At 41.3% G+C, this 22,829-nt stretch overlaps 1 protein-coding gene across 1 annotated transcript in view; it reads right to left on the bottom strand.

The window, feature by feature from the left end:
* The window catches only part of LDLRAD3 (low density lipoprotein receptor class A domain containing 3), a 103,407-nt gene that overhangs the window by 49,296 nt on the left and 31,282 nt on the right, over positions 1-22,829 (bottom strand). The window contains exon 2 of the mRNA XM_054275421.1: positions 18,901-19,047. Within this exon, the coding sequence (XP_054131396.1) occupies positions 18,901-19,047 (147 nt within the window). The remainder of the gene's footprint in view (positions 1-18,900; positions 19,048-22,829) is intronic.

Below are 22,829 nucleotides of genomic sequence, written 5' to 3'. Positions count from 1 at the left end.
AGAGACCCTCATAAAAATATTTTTCAGGCTGCAAACACAAATAACACTGCCTTTATTCAACATGATTGATATAAAACTGGGTGCAAAACAACCACTGTATCTCATGTTGCACAGTACAGCTATTTATAAAACATTGAATACTAACAATAGTATCAAAATGTGTTTAATGCATGATTACAGCATCTCATGAGGATCTCAAGTGCTATGCATTTTTTACTTTACTGCACAGCCACTTTTCATAGCAAGAGAACACTGCCCTCAGCCATATTAACGCAGACAGGTTCCACCATGATGCTCAAGGCAAGCACCAGTTAAGTACTGTGGTATCATATCACCAGCTGAGAACAAAACAACTCCCAACAAAAAAAGCAATTTTACAAGACAAATGGTTACATTTTTGCTTTTTCAAATTATCTCATGACTTGATAGACCACACCACAGGACACTGAAGACTTTGGACAGTCTGCTCTAAAGCAAAGGCAGTCCTTGCAGGAAGGTGTGTATGCTGCAATGTGGTAACACCACTGATGGGAGAACATCAGGGAAGAAGCAAGATCCAGAGCTTGTTGGCCTATTTAAGCAAATGTTTCCTACTCCTACACCAAATCTAAGACATGCTTACAACTCACAGGTACCACAGCAAGGGGCATGTTTTTTAATGTGGCCCTAAGGCACATCAATACACCAAGCTGCCCAGTTTTACAAAGCCAGGACAAAGTCAGGTACTATCAGTGTACAGACCAAAAAAAAGTATATCTAATAGGGATAAACAGCATTAATTTGGAAGGAATTCTCTCTTCCAGGATTAGCTACGTCCATCACTCAACGGAGTGCATATAAATTGTTTTAAACCACAACTACAGTAATTCTCACTTGCTTTAGTGTCCTCTGAAATCAAATTCTTGCAGTTCCTCTCTTACATGTTTTTCTTCATTTTATTAGTAGTTTTCAATTAGAATCATGAAGTAATTATGATGAAGTAAAATAAGATGTATCACTAAATTTCATATATTCAACTACCACTTTTTCTGAAGACTATCCAAGCTCCACTTGGGGAAAAGAAAGTGAGCCATTACTTTGCAGAAAAAGATGATAAATTACCCTGAAGTAGCCACTGTGCTTCACACCTCTGGCAATAGAAAACCATCAGCAGAGACATTTGAAACCCCTGCAATTCTTCACACAACTTCAAAGAGCAGCTTCTGTGTTAGAATTCTAGGACAGACAGATCTCAGCTAAATAATTTAATAACCTCGAGGTGTGAGACAACATCATATCCCCAAAAATCTTTAAACAAAGGCAGCAAAACAACCTCAGCAACAGATTCAGTGTCATCAAAGCAAACAGTCCGTACTAATGCACGAACAAGCCAGCCAAGATGCTGCTGGAAGAGAGTGATAATAGCACACACACGTGAAGAGGTGCTCAATGTTTCACATGTTGTGCTTTTGTTGCTGTTTATCTTTCTATAAGAGCTAACATCTTTCTGAAACCCTACAGTGAACACACTCCAAGTGCTTCTGGACAACTTAATTTAGAGACGCATTTTGAGCCAGAACGGTTCCAGAGGGGACAAAAGGAAGAAGTTCCAAGAGTTTCAAGAAGGAGAAGAAATAAGGCAAGAGGGAAGCAACCGTGCTTTTGCCTCTGTTAACATTTACTGTTACCCATTTCTCCAAGCAGGTTTACTTTTGTCACTTGGAGTCTGAATTCAGAGGCTATCAACTTTCTGGCAAACCATACTCAATGATGCTCTTTGTCCCCTCTGAAAATCTTGACAAATTAAGGCTTCAAAATTATTTACTTTTAACATTTCTAGCATGGACCATTCTCTTACTCTTGTAGCCTATTCTTCCTGACAGATTTCAGACCATGAATTATCAAAACCAGAGCCTCTGGCCCTCTGAAGAGGTGATGTGGCTGCACATTCGTGAGCAGAGTGCAGCCAGAAGTGGCAGTGAGCTGTGCATGAGCCCCGTTTCAGGCATGACAGGCACAGGTCACAACATCCTCAGCTGCTCTGGCCCCAAAGGGTACAAAGCACATGTGGGACATTGCCTTGAGCTACCACAGTAAAGCCATAAGTAATATTTAATGTTTGGCCATACCTGGAAGAAAATCATGCTGGAATAACCAGAAACAAAGTTAAGAATTCTTTCTTCTCTACAAAGCATACAGATATCCCACCAAAAAAGAGGGAGAAACCATTCAGGACAATTATCTAATGTAAGTATTACTTAGATAGTTATATAATGTTTAGTTAAATATTTTATCCCCAGACATCTTTCTGTCTTCTCCTCCTCCTCCAGAGCACAAGAAAATTCTGTTTTACCATAACTGTTCATAAAAAAAACACATACTACTAACCACAGAACAAAAACAAACAAGGAACGAAACACCTTCAAATTACCTCTAAGTTTCCCTTTTCTATAGTCCACTGATTTTTTTTTTTTAACTGGAGAGAAGGAAAAAATAACAAACAAAACTCAAATTTAATTCACTATACTTGCAACAGAAAGGATATATAAACCAATCCCAGTTCAAATTCACACTTCTACTAGAGACCCTAGGAATATAAAAGAGCATTTCAACCACCAAAGTGATTCACGAGTCAGTCAGTCGCTTACTAGACACAAGTCTTGCTCCCAAAGAGAACTTAGTTTTCCAAGTTCCAATTCCAGACACAAAATGCATTTTTCATATGCTGTACACAAATGCAGAAAAAATTAGAAACCAGTAAAGGCTAAGTCCAAGTCACGTCCCCTGACTCTGGAGAACTCCACTGAAGAATTTCAGCTTTATTTTCAATTTGACATCCTTCTTGTCCCCTGGCATAGTTTTCCCAAGGTTTTCAAGTAAGTGTTTTTTGGTCACTGCTCATAAAGTTCCTATGGAAAGGACAATAATTTCTTCCAGAGTAGAAACCTACCTTCCCATTCTGCAGGATCTCTGGAAATACTCTAAACACAAAGGGCTATAATTTTCTTCAGGTGTGGCCCCCTAACAAGTAACAGATACATATACCAGGATCATGACAGCCTATAGCACATTCAAGTCATGTGCTGCACTATCCCAGCATTCCTCTGCAATTCCAGCTCCCATTACGTGACTGTTACAAAAAGAGTTTTCTTCTCCTTTGCTCATCATTGTGCCTCCTACTGCACAGGTTAAGAGTTTTCAGGCAGATCTGTATGTGAGAAGCTTTATATTTACCTAACAGCAGCTATCTATTTGGCAATTTCAGTCTCAATAAGCTTTCAAGAACAGCATTGTCTTTGCAATCTATATTCTTCTCTGCTATGCTTGGTTGAAACAGGCTCAAGATAATCAAGAATTACAGGGAGATCTGGAAATGACAGAAGTAAAAAAATGAACCAGCACATGTGGATTGTTTGACCTTATTTATCCAAGGTATTACAACCAGCCAAAGGAAAGGGAAGGGAGGAAGTTGGTTGCTTTTAAAGGAACTTGCAGGCAAGTCCCCTTGAACCCATGTCTCCAGAAAGGAAGAAACCAAAAGACCACACACTGGACAGGAAGGGATGAAATACAGCAAGAAACCACAGCACAACTTACAAAAGTGTCACTCTGGATTCAATATAGCAAGTACAAAATACACGCCAAAAAAACTGCCATTCAACCAATTTGTGAGCCTAAGTCAAAAAAGAATCAATTCACTCCAGTTCCACTCTTTATTTGTTACCTGCTCATGGCAAAAGCAACCCAGGACTGGAAGATAAATGTGAATCTGAATTTACATTACACAAAAAGGAATTGCCATGGTATTTAAAAAGAGGCATCCATGAACTACCATGAACTTGAGGAGCCGTCTATGACTCCATCACCCACGGGAAGAAATTGCACTTCACTAAAACACTCTTTTCATGTCTTAAAATTGAAACATGAAGCAAATGGTGAAGATGGTGGCAGAGGGTTGCTGGCCACAGTACAAGTTTGCCAAATGCTCCCTCCAGGTTGCTTCGCTTAAGTTCAAAAAAACTAATTTTGGCAGTTGTTCGTGTGAGTGTGTGAAGTCGCTCCTTATGCTACACAGAACCTAATCCTCCCACCCTCTAATTTTAAACTCCAAAAAAATACTAACTTCCCATTAGGACCAGTAGTACACTCCACTGACAATGTGACAGTTTGCAGGCACAGCTCTACAGCAGTAACAGAAAAACATTTTGCTATCTTTAGGATCCCAAGTGTGAAACTGTACTATTTTTAAAAAAGTGCGATCCATTTTATTATTTCTCAGCAGAGATGCACAATAGGCAAGAAAAAGAAATCAGATTTGGCAATACTGTGTAAAACCTTATGCTGTATATAGATAACACTCTTGAATAAAAGCAATTTTGGTACTCATGGCTACAATGACTTGGAACCTGATTAGAAGGTTACAACTGATCTGCAATGGGCAGGTGATTTTTCTTTTCACAGATAGAGCAGCAAAGACATCAAATGCATTTTATAATTAACAGTATTTGTAAGTTTAACAAGATCAAGTACAAAGTGCTGCACCTGGGTCAAGGAAAACCCTGATGTGTAAACAGGCTGGAGGGTGAATGGACTGAGAGCAGCCCAGCCAAGGAGGACTTGGAGATTCTGGTGGACAAGACTGTCTTGTATATGACCCAGCAATATGCACATGTGGCCCAGAATGTCAAATGCATGCTGGGCAGCATCCAAAGCAGTGTAGCCAGCAGGACAGTGGAGGGCATTCCACCTCTTTACTCTGTCCTTGTGAGACCCCTGGAGTACTGCATCCAGCTCTGGGGTTCTCAGCACAGGAGGGACATTGACGTGTTAGAGGGAGGCCAGAGAATGGATCACAGGGCTGGAGCACCTCTCCTATGAGAACAGGCTGAGAGACTTGGGGTTGCTCAGCCTGGTGAAGAGAAGGCTCTGGGGTGACTTTACTGTGACCTTTCTGTAGCTGAAGGGGATCTACAAGAAGGCTGGAGAGGGACTATTTACAAGAGCATGTGGTGACAGGACTTAAGCTGAAAGGGAGTAGTAAATTTAGATTAGATATAAGGAATAAATTCTTTAATGTGAGGATGGTGAGGCACTGGAACAGGCTGCTCAGAGAAGCTGCAGATGCCTCACCCCTGGAAGTGTTCAAGGCCATGTTGGATGGGGTTCTGAGCAATCTGGTCTAGAGAAAGGTATCCCTGCACATGGACAGAAGGACTGGAACTAGAAGATCTTTAAGACCCTTTCCAACCCGAACCTTCTGTGATTCTATGACTGTTGCAGTTGAGCCAACTTATCTATGCCTCAAGCATTTCACAGGTAGTTATAGTGAACCGGGCACTAATTACTGCGTGCAACATGGAAAGAGCACACAGCAGGCACCCCATACATGTGGCCAGTAGACAAGCCTATTTCCTTTTAACTTTACAAACATTTCCGTATTAAAATGTTTCTCAATTATTTTGTAATCTGAAGTGAGGAAACAGGATGCAGCAGATAGAACATACAGACAGAAGTAAGCTACAAAGAACCAGAGCATCTTTGAACTAAATTGTTGCCTTAGCACCTCTCCAAGCAGCAATCAAGTAACTTTATGCTGCTTCACAGCTATGCATCTCAACTCAGCAACAGATAATGATTTGTTTAGCTAATCAAAACTTGATTACTTGCATGCGACAAGAGCAGCTCTCCAGACAGAAACCACTGCATGCAGATGCTGCATTATTGCACAGACATCAGTATTTTCCTGACTTTGATAATAAACCACCTTAAACTCTGTTGTGGGTAATTTCAGTAAGGGATGTTACCGCCACATCAGACAGCACTGTAAAACCAGATTCTTTTAATGAACGCACGGTGAGATGCAGCATTTCAGTAAAGGCTTTACATGAAGGAGATAAGGGTTTCAACTTTAATTTACAAAGAAGGACTGATTTGACAACATGTAACACAAGCTGGATGGCACCAGGATCTGATGATTCCTTTCACCCCAAGAACTGATATAAACCCTAACCCTGTTAACACTTAGTTATTTTGCATCAGTTAACTGCTGTTTGGACCCTACAGTATTTTCAGTTCTGTTCCCAATGGGAAAGCCATTGCTACCTGTTCCCAATGGGAAAACCACTGGAGGCAAATGCATCATTTGTTGGTTCACAGAGCTCTGGAACAGGGCTGTCTTGCAGAACAACACAGAAGTTTCACTTCCTCTGCTTGCTTTTTCCTATCTAGAAAAAAAGCTAGCACTTGAGTAATATTGTCAGTATAAAATGCACTCAATAGTCCACTATGTCAGAACTTCTCTAATTCAAAACTAAACAACTATTAAAGTTACTGAGTTATGATACAAAACACAGCCAAACTGCAGAGCATTCACTGCACCTATAAAAAGCCCTTGGGTCACTCTTGCTTTTGCTCCCTGTTTAACAAGGCCGGTGAAAGAATTGCTATTCTTAAACTGCTAATGCAAACATAGAGAAAAAGAGCCTAAGGTGTGCTTTATTTTAAAGGAAGCAATTTTATGGGTTTTTAAGTAGTGAAATTAGCCCAGTAGGAAGCATCAGAGGTTGTCTCCAATTTGGTAAACTATCAGCCACTTACATGAGTAATGTTTACACTGTAGTTAGCAGTAAGAGAGAAAGGACAATGCTAAAGCAAAAAAAAAAAAAAAACAAGGGAGTCTGCTGCCATGAAAAGTATATGGCTTCCTTCTAAAAGAGCAAAAAAAGAAAGCACTTCAGAGCTGAATTACTATGAGTCAGTGGCCTTTAATTCCTGCCAGACAGTAAAGCCTTAAAGTAATCCTTCATGGTCTAGGAGTCTATGTTTAGTCCTTCAAAATCACCACAAAGCAGAGATGTCAGAGCATGGACAGCATGGACAAAAACCTTGGTTTTCAGACATTCAGTAAACCAGTTTCTCACTGAGAGAAGTATTTTAGAAGTTACTACTCGCTAAACAACCTGAACAATAACATCTTACTAAAGGACAAAGTGAGCACAGTTTCAGAGTTGCTCAGGATGCAAACAGGTAGGACAGAACACCACCCTTAGGCACTCCAGTAGCAGTACTCCTCAGGAACAACTGTGTCCCTGATGGGCTACAATCCCTCACTCTATTCTGGGATACTACCTACCCGTTCTTTTTCTTTCAGTTGTGCCACTGATTCCATCCAACTGTTAAACCTGTCCAATTCCAAGCTCTCCAGTTGGGCTATTGACTGACCTCCATCAAGAGGATTAAATAATTAGCACCACAAACCCTTTTGATCTCCCTGCATAAAATGCTATCAAACATAAGCAGCTATTGCACTTGCCCCTACTCATGTGTAATTGAGCTTCAAATGAAACATTCACCATGGTCACTTAATTACAAATCTTATTATAACTACTAAGTATTTGGTTGCTTAATCATGAGTAAAAGCAAGAGCTAATTCCAGTTTGATATTCCAAGTTTGAGAGCCATCTGAGTAAGTGGCAGAAAAATCAGCAGCTGCCTTACAGCATCTTCCCAATTAATGCTGATGCTTATTTCATGCATTGTTTAATATCCAGCTTTGCTTAAGAATTCTGACTTTTTTACCTACCTGCAAGAAATATTCCAGGCCAACCTGGAGATGACAGGAAGCAGCAAGAAACACAGGAAGAGACTTAAAAGCACTCATTGATTTTGATATGCAACTAGAAGTCCAGAGATCTTCCATGTATATATGTGCATCTACTACACAACATACAACTACCTTCACTGAGAAATTCCTAGCTTTCTGCTGTGTATTCTAGTTATCTAGAAAAAGAGGTGTTAATTTCATTCGATTTTTACACAAATTTTTACTGGGTTCTAAATAAGAACAAGACATCTAAAGACTGGTTTGCTGGAATTCTAGCACATGACAATCCTTATTATCATTAATACACAAAATCTACTGACAGCAGCTTTTCATTGCCATGACCCTTTCAGGATGCTAATTCTGGTAGAATATTTCTCTCTTCCTAAGTTCAGGTCCTGCTGTTAGATTTTCTCCTTCCATATACTAACACACTCCCCACCAAAAGTTGTCAATATAAAAAATAATGCCTATTTATCACTGGAGGGGTATCGGGGACAGATGAAGGTGATACAGAAACTCCATCATCAGAAGGCATGAAAAGATACTTTATTATTAGAAATCTATCATTCTACTTTATTATTAGAAATCTATCATTCTTAGAGAAACAATGGTGGACTTAAGACCTGATTGGCCTTTAGGAATCTCCTCTCACACTACTGGTTAACTATGAATAGCACACTGGAGAATCATATCTCTAAACAACAGCTACAGAAAGAGAGAATTATTTTTCTTCTTTCCTCTAAGTTTGCCAAGCTCAGCCTGTGAGAAATTATCTCTACTCTTTCTTCAACCAAACTGAGAATATCCACACCTATTTACCATCCTGTAAGGGATCCACCTGTTTAGAAAAGGCAAGACTTTGGCCAAGACTGGCCAACTCAGTGAGCAGGCATTAAACTGAAGTGCAAGGTCCAAAGTGGCAACATTTACTACATCACATCCAGCTGGTGAATAAGTCAGGCCAACCACAGCAACAACAAATGTTCCTGATCTGACTACCAAGATGAGATCCAGAAGGAAAACTATCTCAAGGGTGTCCATGGCTTTGGCAGATCCTCCTGCATCCCTTCCTCCAGGAAAACCTGCAGGAACCATTACCTCTCTGAAATGCAAGTACACCAACACACAGCACAGGGAAAAACCAGGCAGAACTAGAGATCTGTGTGCACATCCTCTGCAGTCACAGAGACCTGGTGGGAGAGCTCACATGACTGGAATGCTGTCATGGATGGCTACATCCGTTTTAGGAAAGACAGGCCAGCAATGTGCGGTGCTGGAACTGCTCTTTATGTGAGAGAGCAGCTGGGATGTATGGAGCTCTGCCTCGGGCTGGGTGAAGAACCGGACAAGAGCTTACAGGTAGGAAGGCAACACGTAAGGGACAACATGGGCGACACAGATTCTGCGGGTGTTTGTTATAGGCCGCCCTGCCAGGAAGGGGAAGTCAATGAGGAATTCTCCAGTCAGCTGGGAGGAGCCTCACAGTCACAGGCTCTGGTGCTCATGGGGAACTTCAGCCACCCCGATCTCTGCTGAAGAAACAACTTGTGGGCAGACAGGAGCCCAGGAGGGCTGCAGAGCACTGATGGTAACACAGGTTTTGACACAGGTGGTGGAGGAGCCATTGAGGAGAGGTGTGCTGCTGGACCTTGTACTGACAAACAAGGAAGGACTGGCTGGAGACGTGAAGAAAGCCAGGCAATAACTGCAATTACAGCCTGGACTACATGAGAGCTAACTTTGGCATTCTCAAGGCCAAAGGAATCCAGAGGCGAATCCTATGAGTAATGGCCCTAAAGGTGGGAAGGTCCAAGAGAACTGGTTAATACTCAAGTAGTGCTTCCTCCAACCTCCAGATTGTTTAATTTCTTATTTATAGGGACACACCAAAGGGGGCAGATACATCCCTATGAGTAAGAAATCAAGTGAAGAGGACAAAAGACCTGCATGAATAAGCAAGGAGATTCTGGCAAACATCAAACAAAAAGAAATAGTATTGAAAGTGGAAAAAGGGACAAGTCACTTGGGAGGAACACAGGAACACTATCAGAGTAGACAGGGAAAGCTATAAGAATAGCTAAGGTCCATTTAGAATTAATGGGCAACGTATGTCAAGGACATCAAGAAGGGTTTCTTTAAGTACATCAATAGCAAAAGGAAGAACAGGGAAAATTTGGGTCCACCCATTTGGGAATGAGGTGGGTGCCCTGGTGACAAAGAACACAGAGAAGGCTGAGATACTGAATGCCTTCTTTGCCTCAGTCTTTGCTGAGGGCAACCTTTGGGAATCCTAAACCATGGAGGCAAGAGAGAAAGTCTGGCTTTCCCTTGGCTGAGGAAGAACAGGTAGGAGATCAGGCAAACTTGACATCCACAAATCCATGGACCCCAATGGGATGCACCGACATGTGTTGAAAGATGCTACTGCTAAGTCATTCTCTACCACCTCTGAAAGATCATGGAGAACAAGAGAGGTACCTGAGCACTAGATGAAAGCCAAGGCCGCTCTCCTTGCCTTGGTGAGGCTGAGTTGGAAGGATTCTGTCCAGAGCTAGTGCTGCTCACAGAAGTTCTATAGTCTCCTCCTCTGGAGATATTAAAAAGCAACATGATCATGACCCTGTGCAACTGGTTGCAGGTATACCTGCTTTAGCAGAGGAGTTTGACTATGACCTTCAGAAACCCCTTCCAATTCCAATCATTTTCATGACACAGATTCTGTGACTCCTGTTTCCTTTGGAAGCATTTAAAATGCACTAGATAAAGATGTAGAGTAAACCATGCAACCACAAAGGTAGACTCTTAGTAAACTCCTGTTTACAAAGAAAGTCAAACTCCCAGATCACACTCTCAAACAAATGCCACAAGCCTCACACTTCCACCTTTCACACAGATGTTAGCACTACTCAGACCTATGGAATATTCCATCACCTGTATTTCTACTAATTATTTTAACATACTAATTTTATATTAATGTATTTCTAATTTAGCATGTTCGTTATACCAGTATAAACCTCCATTATGCTCACAGGAGATCACAGATCACTTAAAATCCGTCACTATTTGACAGCTAGGCATTTTGCTGCTCTACTTAGGGTTAGGGATAGGCCTAGGATTAGGGTTTTGAAAACCACAAAGCCCACAGCTCCAGGCACACTGCAGCTGCAAAAGGAATCCCAAAGGGAACAAAAACAGCCAGAACATGGCTTCCACCACAGCTTTTTCCTTGGAGCCAGCCTTAGCCCAACACGGCCTTTCCTGCCTAGGGTTGCTAGGGTTAGGGCTGTGCCAAGGGTTAGGGTTTTTAAACCACAAAGCCCAAAGCTCCAGGCACACTGCAGCTGCAAAAGGCATCCCAAGGGGAACATGGAACTGCCAAGACACAGCTCCATCCCAACCTTTCTGCTTGGCACCAGCCTCACCCCCATACAACTTGTTGGGGTGGGCTGATTCTTAGGGTTTGGGTTAAGCCCAGTTTGTATCAACCATTTGTCTGTCTCGGTACACATCCATTTGCAGCAGCAGCTTGTCATCAGCTACACACAGACAATGACTAAAGTTCATGGCCACCTAATCCTCTGGTAAGTACTTTGAGTCTTACCAGACACTCAACACTTCCCAAAGTAGCAGACAGAGGTTCAATGAACTGAAGACCACAAGTTCAGCTGTAATACTTTTGAATTGTGTTACAATCATAAGGTTGTAACAAAATCCTCAGATATGAAAAAGTGATTTCAATGCTGGAGTTCCCCTTTTAGTATTTTTGGGGTTTACTTACTTTTGTTAAGTGCCAGGTCACTAAATCACTTACTTGCAAATAAGAAACAAATGAATACTTTTCTCTAAAAGTGAGTGAGCTTTGATACAAGACCACTTCACAGCTATTTAGCTCACACTGCCTATAAGCTGTTCACTAGCTAGACAGAACAACTTATCAGCAACAGTATCTTCTCAAAGCTAAAAGATACACCTGGCTAGCAACTACAAGACTGCAGCAGCCGAGATTCCTTCAACTTTATTTATGATGGGGCAATCCAAAAACTTGTTGCAGGTACACAACGCTGGATCTTAATCCCAGGAATCTGAAAGCATCTCTTCTAAATATCAACCCTGCCCCTCATCTTCTGAAGAGTTACTCTTAGTCTACACCTAGCTTTAACTGATGCTTTAAGCATAATTTTCTGTGGCTACTGAGTATTAATTCAAAGTCAGTATTCTTTACTGATGGGTAGGATTAATCCTGCCCAAGTCCGGGCCCACTGCTATATTTCTAGATCTCGACTGGTTTAGACAATCCCTTCTGAATGAGGCAGACTTTTCTATTTTCTTTTCTAGCAAAACACCACATCTCATTCTTCAGTGCACTGAGCTCTGCTTGTTGAATTGAAAGTCTAGTATTTAAAAGGATGGGAGCCAGAGTTACTTTGTGCCCTTTGTTCCTGTACATGAAAGCCATTCATTAGACTGACCCTGCTAAGTGGTTAAATCCAAGCAAAATGTCTTCAGCTGTAACAACTGCACTGTCATAATAAGCACTTATTAAATACCTTATAAAGATTGTAGCACTCATTGTCTTTACAAGATTTTTTTTCTTGGTCTTTAAAAGTAGATATTAAAACTGGTTACTTATTCTTAGCAGTGTGGAAGTCACCATTTTGACTGCTCTCACAGCAAACCTTAACAAGGTGAGGACACACATCTAAATTCAGACTGCCACCAGAATGATTTGAGTTGTTAGTAATGACCATTTAGTACTAAATTTTGCCTTTGCCTCTATTGTAATCTTGGGACTTACAAAGGGAAAAGCACACATAATGTGCCTTAGTCTATCAACTTGTGAACTTCCTGTAGAGCAGACTCAAAGCATGCTCTTGATTGAGGGCAAACTCCATTATTTACCTTTGTGGGTTTTTTTAAAGCAGCAAACAGCAACAAATCTAAAGGCCACCTCCTGAAATATACCCTGCAAAGAGGGCAGGACAAGGCAGTCTGATACTCCTCATTTGAGGCTTCCAAGCATGTGACACGGCTTTGAAGCTGTTGCAGCCCCCACTCAAACCACCTTCCTCCTACTGCAGCCTGTGCCAGCAAGTGTAGGAGTTCTTGCACTCAAGAGCTTCTCCAATGACAAACAAACTTCCTCAGACTTGACTTTGGTTCCAGTGGGATTTTTTTTCTTTTTCAAATACCTTCCAGCCCTCAGATGCAGTTGTTAAAAAATACCTCCTTTGTAGAAATAGAAACTGAATGCAATTAAGGCAGTTAAAATTCACCTGAAAAAAACCTAGCTAATCTGCTTTTGTTCTCCAAGAGTTTCAGTTTCCCAAATGAAAGGGTTTAGAGCACAGTGAAATATTCTTCACATGATCTAGGAATCCCGGGCTGCTAATTGCAGAGCGTGGGTTTCATGTGGCATTCCTGTGAAAAGACTCTTTCTCTCTCTCCCAGGGCCGTGTGTAGCCCGGGGATCATTACGAACCCGTGGCCTCGCTGCACCTCAGCGTAGGGAGCTCCAACACCTGTTGCAAGTGAACACCAGAGGGAGCAGTAAATATTTGTCTGCTAAGAAAGCTTAATTTTGGAGATGGAAAAAGCAAGGAAAATAAGGTACAGCAAACCTCGGGGAAACTTAAAAATGGTTACTATGTGTTGCACTTTCAAACTAAAATATATTGCTAGTCCAGTGTGAGTCCTCACCAGTGCAGAGACAATGAAGATTTAGAGCAAGCGTGCAGATACAAACACTTTGAATGATGCAGGCTTACTCGTGCCACATCTCCCAACCCCACCACTCCACACCCCAATGACACCTGATCTATAAAATCTTCTGAGACTATAAAGCATTTATACAAAACCCTGTGTGCACTGAGATAGATTAAACGGAAATGCAAACATACTCAATATAGAAAAGAGACACAGAATGGAATGTGACAAAATAGGTCATGTTTACATAAACACGCAGTTCCAACTCTACAGGGTAAAAGCAAGAACATAGTTAAGAGACATACAAGAGAAGATGAAATCAAAGATTAATATGCTAACATATCAGCAATTAACAAATAATTACAGGACTATCTCAAATGTTATTCCACTTACCTGACAAAGACAGTTAAAAATGCTTCTGCATTCTTGCAAAACCAGCAACAGAAGCATGGCCACAAGTGTAACCAGAACACATTCCCACCTCCCACCTTCATCCTTGCACTATGGCATGCAGCCTACCAGGTGTAGAAGCTCCTACAGTGTTTGTCACCAGACCCTGGCTTCAGCAGAGGTGCCAAGGGCTTACATTTCCGGACACTTAAACTGGTTTCTCAGATTGCCTAAATACAAGTCAGTGTTCAGGACCTTGAGAGTTAGCCTGCTGCTGTGAAACTGCAGAAAAGCTTGGCTCACCACACCATGCTGAGTACAACCCAGGACTGCAGGTATTACAAAACCCTCAGTTCCGATTGCACTGGGTTCCCTACAAGCACGTGTCTCAGGCAAAGAGACAGAACTGACCTTTAGCGGCAGCCTGCTTGGCAGGTGGCTTCAATACCTGTCTGGGGAATCCTAATTATAATGGACCATTTTCATGCAGCACTTCATTTAATAAAGACATTCTCCCCCATGGAGAAGACTTGCTCTGTCTGAAGGACGATCAGAGATCAAGGTTTGATGACAATGGATTGCTGGTGATGAAATGAGCTTTTTATTACCACAGTTCCGGATGTTCCTACAGACCTGCTCTTGCCAGCCAGCCCAGGAGTGCAGTGGCAGCACACCCTTACAAACATGGATGATACTCCATTGTTCAGACATCTATACAACCCAGTCTCAGCTGTTAGCATTGACTCAAGCCTGCTTTACCTTTATGTTTGTGTTGAATGAGCAACAGCACCCACTGGAAATAGAAACAAGTGAGACGGAGGTTTCGAATGTGAGAACACGCTGCCTCCAGGCTATCCTTAGACACAGTTTTCTTCTAGCCCACAGCCTACACTCTTCAGCCCTTGGATTAACACAGATAGTCACTGCTTCACTGTGTGCCACTATTTGCTCATAGCTAAACATACAAATTTGGCATCTCTCAGAAGAGCAACAAAGGAAAATCTAGACTTCTGGGTATTTGGTATGTCTCTAATTCTGGCTGCTGTCATGCCAGGCACTTAGCGTGGATGATGTGCCATGCTCTGAATCCCCACCATCTGCTGCTCGTTAGCTGACAAAGGCAGCACATGCCATCTCCCCACTAGCTGCTGCTCATTAGTGACAAAAGCCATTCTGTGTTCACAATGTTCTCTCTGTAATAATCTAATACAAAGATGTACAAAGAGGCAAAGGAAGGAGGAAACAGAGATGACAGAGTAAATTATGAGCTTAACTAAGAATATTAATGCACTCTTAAATCTCAAGATGAGAAACCTTCCAAGAGCAAGACACAGGTCTTGGCTCCAAAGGAATAGGTCAGCAGGTAGGTATAAAAGTCAGCACTAGAGATAATCCATTTACCTCAAAATGTTTCAAAGCATGCAAGCACACATTTCCAGGCTCCTTCCATTCAGGCTCTTTATTTTGCAAAGTTTTGTATCTTCCATTCCTGATAACAGAAAGAACTGAGTGCTGACAGCATGCAGCTCCCAACCTGACCAGGGCAAGCACTAACACCAGGCATCTATAAAGCCTGGTGTGCAACCAGAGGAGGATTTAGGATCTGTGCAATCAATCCCTCCAAGCTTCACAGGAAAGTCCTGTCAGTAAAGATTCTACATTTGTGAAGAAGAGCCTCAGCTTCCTTTATAAATCATCTACACAGGTGAAAAGCAGGAATAATACCAACACTTCAAAGAAATGTGCATGACAGATACTGGACAACTGGCTGAGGAGCAATCCAGTCAATGAGAACCAGAAGATGGGAATGAACTACAAAACAGTTCTCCACTGGGAGATAAACTGATGACAGCAGTTTACTCAAACTACAGAGAACTGGAAGTACTCACAAAACATTCACATTGATATGGTAAATTAATCCTTTTCAAGCTCAATTAGTTGCTTGGAGGAAGAAACAAAGCAAGGTTGTTCTTCAAGAAGTAGTTCTTATGTACTAAAATGAGAAGTCACTGTCTCAGCTTATTCCCTCCCTTTCACGTTTTCCCTCAACCCTCCACCCCAGATAAAACCAGGTAACATTTTTCAGTCATCACATCACCATTAAAGAAGGTAAGAGTATGAGAAATGTTCTGTGCACTTAACAGCACAAAGACAGCTGGCATGGGATGTGTTAAGGTGCCAGGTAAGGGCACAGAGGAAGCACAGAAGATGACAGATGGTATGTGAGTGTGTGGGTTCTGGCAAGTGTGGGAGATGAAGGAAAGGCCATAAGCAAAGTGACATGGTTAACAGAGATAGTCCTGCAGAAGAGACAGAAAAGGGGCAAAACGAAGAGAGGGAAGAGTTAAGACTTGAATGGACAATGTGCAGGTAATTCTGCTTTGCATCTTATTTCCTCCTCACACAGACCATCACTTTTCCACTTGCTGGCCACAAAAATCCAGAACCAGACCCAGAGGTCAAAGTTTTCCTGTTTAAGGGGGGCAGACAGGATGAGATGCTAGAACAATGGAATTAGTAAAATATTGTTGGACATCCCCATTCAACTGTAAGACAAATCAGAAAAGAAAGACTTTCCACATAACACACGTGTGCACGACTACTTCCTCACGGTCATGCCACAACACAGCATACTCATCTTCACAACAAATGAGCCCTGTAACCAAGCTCCTAGTCACACAGAGGCATTTTTAAGCAAGGTTAACACTTTTCAGTGCAAAATAGTTACTTGATGAGGAATCACAGACAAAGCAGCTTAAAGTACAGCTGTGAGTAATAACACACTGGGAACTCAGCCATCTCATGCTGCTAATGCAACTCCTATGGCTTTGTGCTCACCATCAACAGCTCAGCTACTGCAAAGCAAAATCACAGTAGAAAACAACTCTAATTTCACTGCAAGGTAAGTTTTAGGAAGTAGAGCCCTGTTCTGATGGAAGGAAAGTAGAAAACTGTAGACTAAAATGCCGGAAAAAAAATATATATACCTATAAGTCTGCTTTTCTATGCCTTATCTCTGAGCTAGGAACAAATCTAACACCAGATTTGGTCTGTATAAGCCCATCCAACTTCTGATTACTTTACAACCTAAAAGACTGGTTGGAAACACTACAAATGTGGAGATTCAAATGAGCACTATCTGCATTCTGTTTTGGCTTATCTGACCTGTTAACAACAGGCCAGCGTAGGATTCGCATCGATTGCTCTCCCTGCAAGCCTCTTTTGTATGCTAGTTTTACATTTGTGAGGGTGATCCAATAGCAGATAAATGTATGGCAAGAGGAAAGAACAGTCTAATTATCTCCATCAATTTGTGCAGGATCAAAAGATTGCTCATCCAGGAAACTGTCAGACAATCAAGCCAGATAAAAGTATTTGAAAAAAAAAACAAAACAGGAAGGACAGTTCTGCAGCAACTTAAAATTCAGAGCTACAGCATAGCCTACATCACTGAGGTTTATTTGAGTCTGTGGTGACAAGAACAGCTTTTATGAACTGCCATTTTACAGCTATTTATATTTTATTGTCAGTTACTATGTTTATTACTGTCTGCAATTCACCAGACCCAACTGATTTTGGTAAGGAAATTTTTCAGCAGAGTCACAAAGCATATTTTCTTTTTACTGATTCCTGAGTAAATACCCAGTCCAGCCTTCAATAGGAAAATCTTCATAAACATCATCTAATTGTATCAAATGAAAAAATTTATGCAAGCCAGACAACAACAACATTCTTAGAGACACAGAAACTCCTGGTGTGTATCCTATAAATACAAAGAAGTACTGTCATTCAGCTTGTTTTAAAAAGTAGAAGCAGCACACCAAAACTCACGCCAGCAGTCTATTCAGCAGCCAAGTAATAAGGAACCTGAGTCACACAGCTGTTGTCATCAGGAACATCTCACTGAAAGGTACAGGTTGAACTTCAGATATTTTTATTATTGCCAAAGCTCCCACTGATACAATTTTCTGCTAGGGTTTAAAGAGATGTGCATGACACTGATCAATCCTTGCAACAGGCCTGTCCTTTAATGTCAACATTTAAGTGTGAAAAAAAATTAAATTAACCTGTCTTCAAGGCTGCAACACAAGCCTGATGCCTTAAAAGACTGCAAAGCATTAGATACCTCATACAGATAGTTTTAATTCTTTAGAAAGGGAGCAAAGCTCACTGGCCTACAGCAAAACTACATATGGAGATTTGCACAGCACAGATATTAAGGGATTATTTAAAAGGGACAGATTATTTGGGTTAAAGAAGAGGAATCAAGTTTCTAAAAACAAGAACATTTAACAATTCAAGTATTTCTAGTCAGGTAATTTGAAAGAAGCTACTCTTTTTCCCTTCTGCTCTGTCAGCAAAGCTAATGCTGTCTTGGAAATGTCCCGGGAAAGGTAAGCTTCTTATAAATTCAGTTTAAGTGTAACAAAAACCTCTGTAAAGTATACACACAGAGAAACCACATTTGCTACGTGAAAACCAGTAATGTCTCAGAAATTTCTCAGTTGCTCTAGAATCACATGAAATTTGATTTTTTTCACTCTTAAGTGCTTTTCAAATCACAGCATTATGATACGGCATAATTTTGTTTCTGGTTAACACATGTAGGCTAGAAATTTTCATGTTGTGGCCAAGTAACATCAATGAAATCTTGCTTAATACTAAGAAAGAGATGAAATCACAGATGAGAATCAGATCAAACTTTTTTAGCTCTCTAGAACTAGAAGTTCTTTAGGAAGGATTAAAACTTAAAAACACCAATTAACAAATTAATTTAGCCCACTTTTTAGAAAGTTATTGTTAAAGTTCATAGAGTTAAGAATTGCATTTTGATTGGCGATAACAAAAAATCACAGGGTACAGTCAACAATTTCGAAATGGAAGGAACTAGGTTTGATGTGGTGAAGGTCAACTTACAGCACTACACCAGTGTGCTGAAGCAGTACATACAAGATACCTAAAAATCACAAAGCATCATGGAAGAACTGTAAGTCAAGTCCATCTCAATTTATCCATCACTTCAGGTACCTCCCCAAGTGCTATATTAAAACTGGACACTGAGGAACATTAAAAGACCTGAAACACTAAGTGTTTTTTCCAGCAAGATCCAAATGAGGAAAGTGGCAGCAGCTTTGTTCCCTCTCTAACCCAGAACACAGCAGTAGCACCAGTTAGCCAAGCCCTGTGATAAAAAGCACGATAAGGTCACAGCAATGGTCACTTACGGCATTCCTTCTCATCACTGTCATCAAAGCAGTCTGGCAGCCCATCACACTGCCAGGCCCCCGGGATACAGCGTCCATTGCTGCACATGAAGTTTCCAGGAATGTTGCATTCATTCGTGAAGTTATTCCCAGGCAACAGTTGGCTGTCTGCGGGAAATGAAAGAGAGGTAAGTTCATTGAGGATTTAACAAAGGCAGCAAAAGCTGTCACTGAGCAAGCTGTTCATCAGTGGTTGAATGAAGATTAAAGACATGGACCCTGATCCTGGTTATTTTGTCATTATCCTATCAGTATCCTGTGCCTGGTACTTGGTAGCACTTTCCTTTTCTTTAATTCTCATTTTATCTGTTCTCCATTCTCATACACTATTTTGCTGATTTCCTCTTGCTATTTTCTTTCTAGGAACACACATGCAACCTCTATCCCGGTCAAAGCAATGCTTATGTTTACAAAATTCTCTCTTCTTCACAGGGTCAGTCTAAACGGAATTAAAAAAACGAGGCTACATAAACTCAGCTCTATCCTCCCATGCTTTTGTCAGATTAGTACTTAGCTTGCAGAATATTTTGTTGTTGTTATAAGCCAAGGGCTATGCACAAGGTAACACAGTGACTAATTCATACTAGATTTTCAATTAAGTTTTAAATACAGTGCTTCTGGTCAAAGTTAGAATAGAGCTTCTTGGTGTCAATACAGTCCCCTGGCACAATTTGTCCACAGGCTAGTAAGGCAGCTGGCACACTGAGTCTGCCAAGTGCAGGGGGGACAGTAGCAGGATACTGGATATCAAGAGAACAGTGAGAGAAAGAAACCTAGAGATCTGCTGTCAAGGTTAGACACAGCATTAGTCAGCCATTTTAATCTACCATTTTTCTCATTTTGTGCATTTTCTTTTGGAATGATATAACAGAAACATGAGCGAACTTCAGTGAAGGAAGAACAATGACACCCAATGACTTTAATAAGCATCAAAATGGCACGACCTGTCACAGAGCAGGGAGGAAGCTGCAAGACAGGGCAGAAAGTGAGAAAAATAATATCCTTCCCCTCGTCTTCCTGTCATATTCCAGACTAGTCCCAGGTAACATACACTTGAGTAGGTAAAAACCCTAGAAATACAAACCTTCCCAGGTAAGGATGTCCTAAAAACATGTCCCCACTGCCAATCTGCATACTTTCATGGGTCAGAAGCAGGAAGAACAAACTAAGCTGACACTAAGCTTAATCACTTACCTATCATTTATCTATTTTGAGGACAACCACATTATTTTTGGAACTCTGGAGGAATGGTAGAACTGTAGTTGGTTCCCTTCACTGCCCATCCCCACATCATCTTGCTTCCTGTTGCTCTTGGAATCCAACTCTTTCCCCTCCCAGGAAGCCTGACCAGCAAGGGCAAGGAAAACTATTATGAACACAACATGGCAAGTACCCCATTCTTCAGTGCTGCACAGGGCACAGAGCAGATCACAACTGCCAGCATAAGAAGTTTCAGGTAAGCCCCTCTTCCTAGCTCATTCCTGAAGCCCCAGGGAGGAATCTGCTTCGTACAGGCACCTTTGGAGAACACATCTACCAAATTAATAAGTTTTATAGCATGATTAGTGCATGAGGCTTTTCAGAAATTTCTGAATCAGCTATATGTAGAGTGTTCTCTCCCTCCCCCTCAATGTATCACAATGCTCCATCCATGACACAGGCAAAACTGCTAAGTTTCACATCACTATTTCAAAAGATACAGAGGAATGCTTCAGGGAGGCAGTCTCTTTAAACCTATGTCTGTCTCAAACAATGTACTTCCTTTCAAATGTTATTTCTTGCAAATGGCTGACTTTCCTGGGGATGTTTCAAGAATCTGCCAGCACAGAGCAGATGCCTTAATGGAAATTTGCCCTGAGCTGTTAAAAGACAATGTAGTTCAGAAAAAAAAGGTGGAAATAAGGTCTCCAGGGCCACCTGTAACCCTCATGCTGTATGTAGCACCTTAAAGAAAGAGAGTGACAGCCACCAAAAAGCATGCCCAGGCATGCAGCTGGCAATTAGATGTCTTTTAGCAGTGCCATTGAAACCTCAGTTTGATTCCCTGGATCACTGCTCTTCCCATGGAGAAACAGCAGGTTTGCTCTCCACACTGTTACAGCCTACAACACACTGGAACAGACTCATCTCCATCCCAGCCAGGCAGGGACCTCACTGCTCCCAGCAGCTCCTGGGGAAACGCTACACCAAACTTTGCCTCATGCCTGAGTCCCTGACTTTAAATCAGCAATGGCAACAGTTTGTCCTTGGCTACTCATGCCATGCAACACTGAACAGATACCACACTGCCAATCAGCACCCCCAGGCTAGGGCAGCCTTACAGCATCCCTGTTAACCGAGTTCTGCACTTCTATCTTCAAACAGCGAGGACTCTAATGCTGTTTAAGGCATTTTTTTCCTGTTAGAACAGTAACCAAACACATTCAGCACAGTCTTTGTATCACTGATACATACCCGCTAAGTAATGACCAAATGGAAATCTACACACTCGAGCTGCAGGGTGAAGTTCTCAGCATTTGCACAACCTTTTATTAGCAAGCCACTCACAGAGCATGAACACCACCTCTGCCTGCCACTGGAGAAAACCTACCACAGTAACACAAAATTACAGGATGCCATTATCAGATCAAGATAGGAAAGAGATACCTCAGTATTCTCTGTAATGCAGAAGTTCAGTCAATGTACTCAAGCTAGTTAAAAGGCATGTAAGAACTTCAACAGTAGAATCTAACTAATTCCCTTCTCCACAATCCTCCCTAAAAGCAGTTCCAGGTCAGTATGGTACTACTAGGAAACCTTCCTGGTAATTTTCTTGACTTTCACTAGAATTTACAAGTTCTCAGATACTACAAAACTAATGTTCTGGCTAAGAATAACTCTCATATAAAACAGCTTGTTCAAACTTGATATGAGAACTAGAAATTACCAACACTTTTGCTCTCTCAGAACCTAAGAAACTAAGGCAGTACATTTAGGCAGCAACATCAAAAAGGCACCAGCCTCATGGCATCTCTCCATAGTTCTGCACTACCTTCTCATCTAACCTTGTACATCTCTCATCCAACCTGCTCCCCTTCCACATGGAAGCAACACCCATTTAAAATAAGAAGTCCTCCTGTGAACACTTAAGTGAGATTTCTTCTTGACTTGGGCAAGTTGCTAGCTAAGAACCAGCAGCAGGTCCCACAGCCACCTGTCCCAGCTACAGAGCTGCCTTTGCTCCATGAAGCATCCTGGTGTTCCCAGGAAAAAACATAACTGGATATATCGCAAGCACTATAACACCTTCTGTGCAGAATAACCAAATGTCAGCTCCTACCAGATCTACTACTGTTATCCTGCTGAAAAGTTTCAGCCATGATCTCCACATTCCTTTAATGAAAAAATTTAGACCAAGCTAACTCATTTTAGAAATTTTTAGAGTTTCAAAAAGCATGAACAAAATACAATTTCCCTAACAAAGCATTATCAAGTCTCTGTTCCTTTTAATAACTCCTTTAAATAAATGCCATACTTCTACCCTATTAGACTGAAGCAACATTCCAGGAACAGGTATCAAATTTTGTTACCCAGTAAGTTATTTACAGGATTTCCTCTGTCATATAATAACCTTATCCTCAATATTCTTTTAAAGGATGTATTATTAACCCTTTCACCAAACAAACAAAAGATAGTGGCAGATCAAGATACTTGCAGACAGCCCTACCCAAGCTTTGCTGAGGAATGGGAACATGGGAAATCTGACTCGATCTGGTTTCAAAGCAACCAATACTTCTCTTAAAACACGACCTTCATCAGCTCCTAGGAGAGTTGCATGTTACAGAAAGCAATTTGAGAGTCACAGCCAACACATCTAGAAGCTTGTTTTGTGCATTACTCCATGCCCAAAA

Source organism: Melozone crissalis, unplaced genomic scaffold (assembly GCF_028551555.1).
Source record: "Melozone crissalis strain CALT ecotype California unplaced genomic scaffold, PUWL_Pcris_2 ptg000018l_1, whole genome shotgun sequence".
NCBI lineage: Eukaryota > Metazoa > Chordata > Aves > Passeriformes > Passerellidae > Melozone > Melozone crissalis.
Note: the sequence above shows the minus strand (reverse complement) of the source record. Positions and strands in the feature narration are given on the sequence as shown.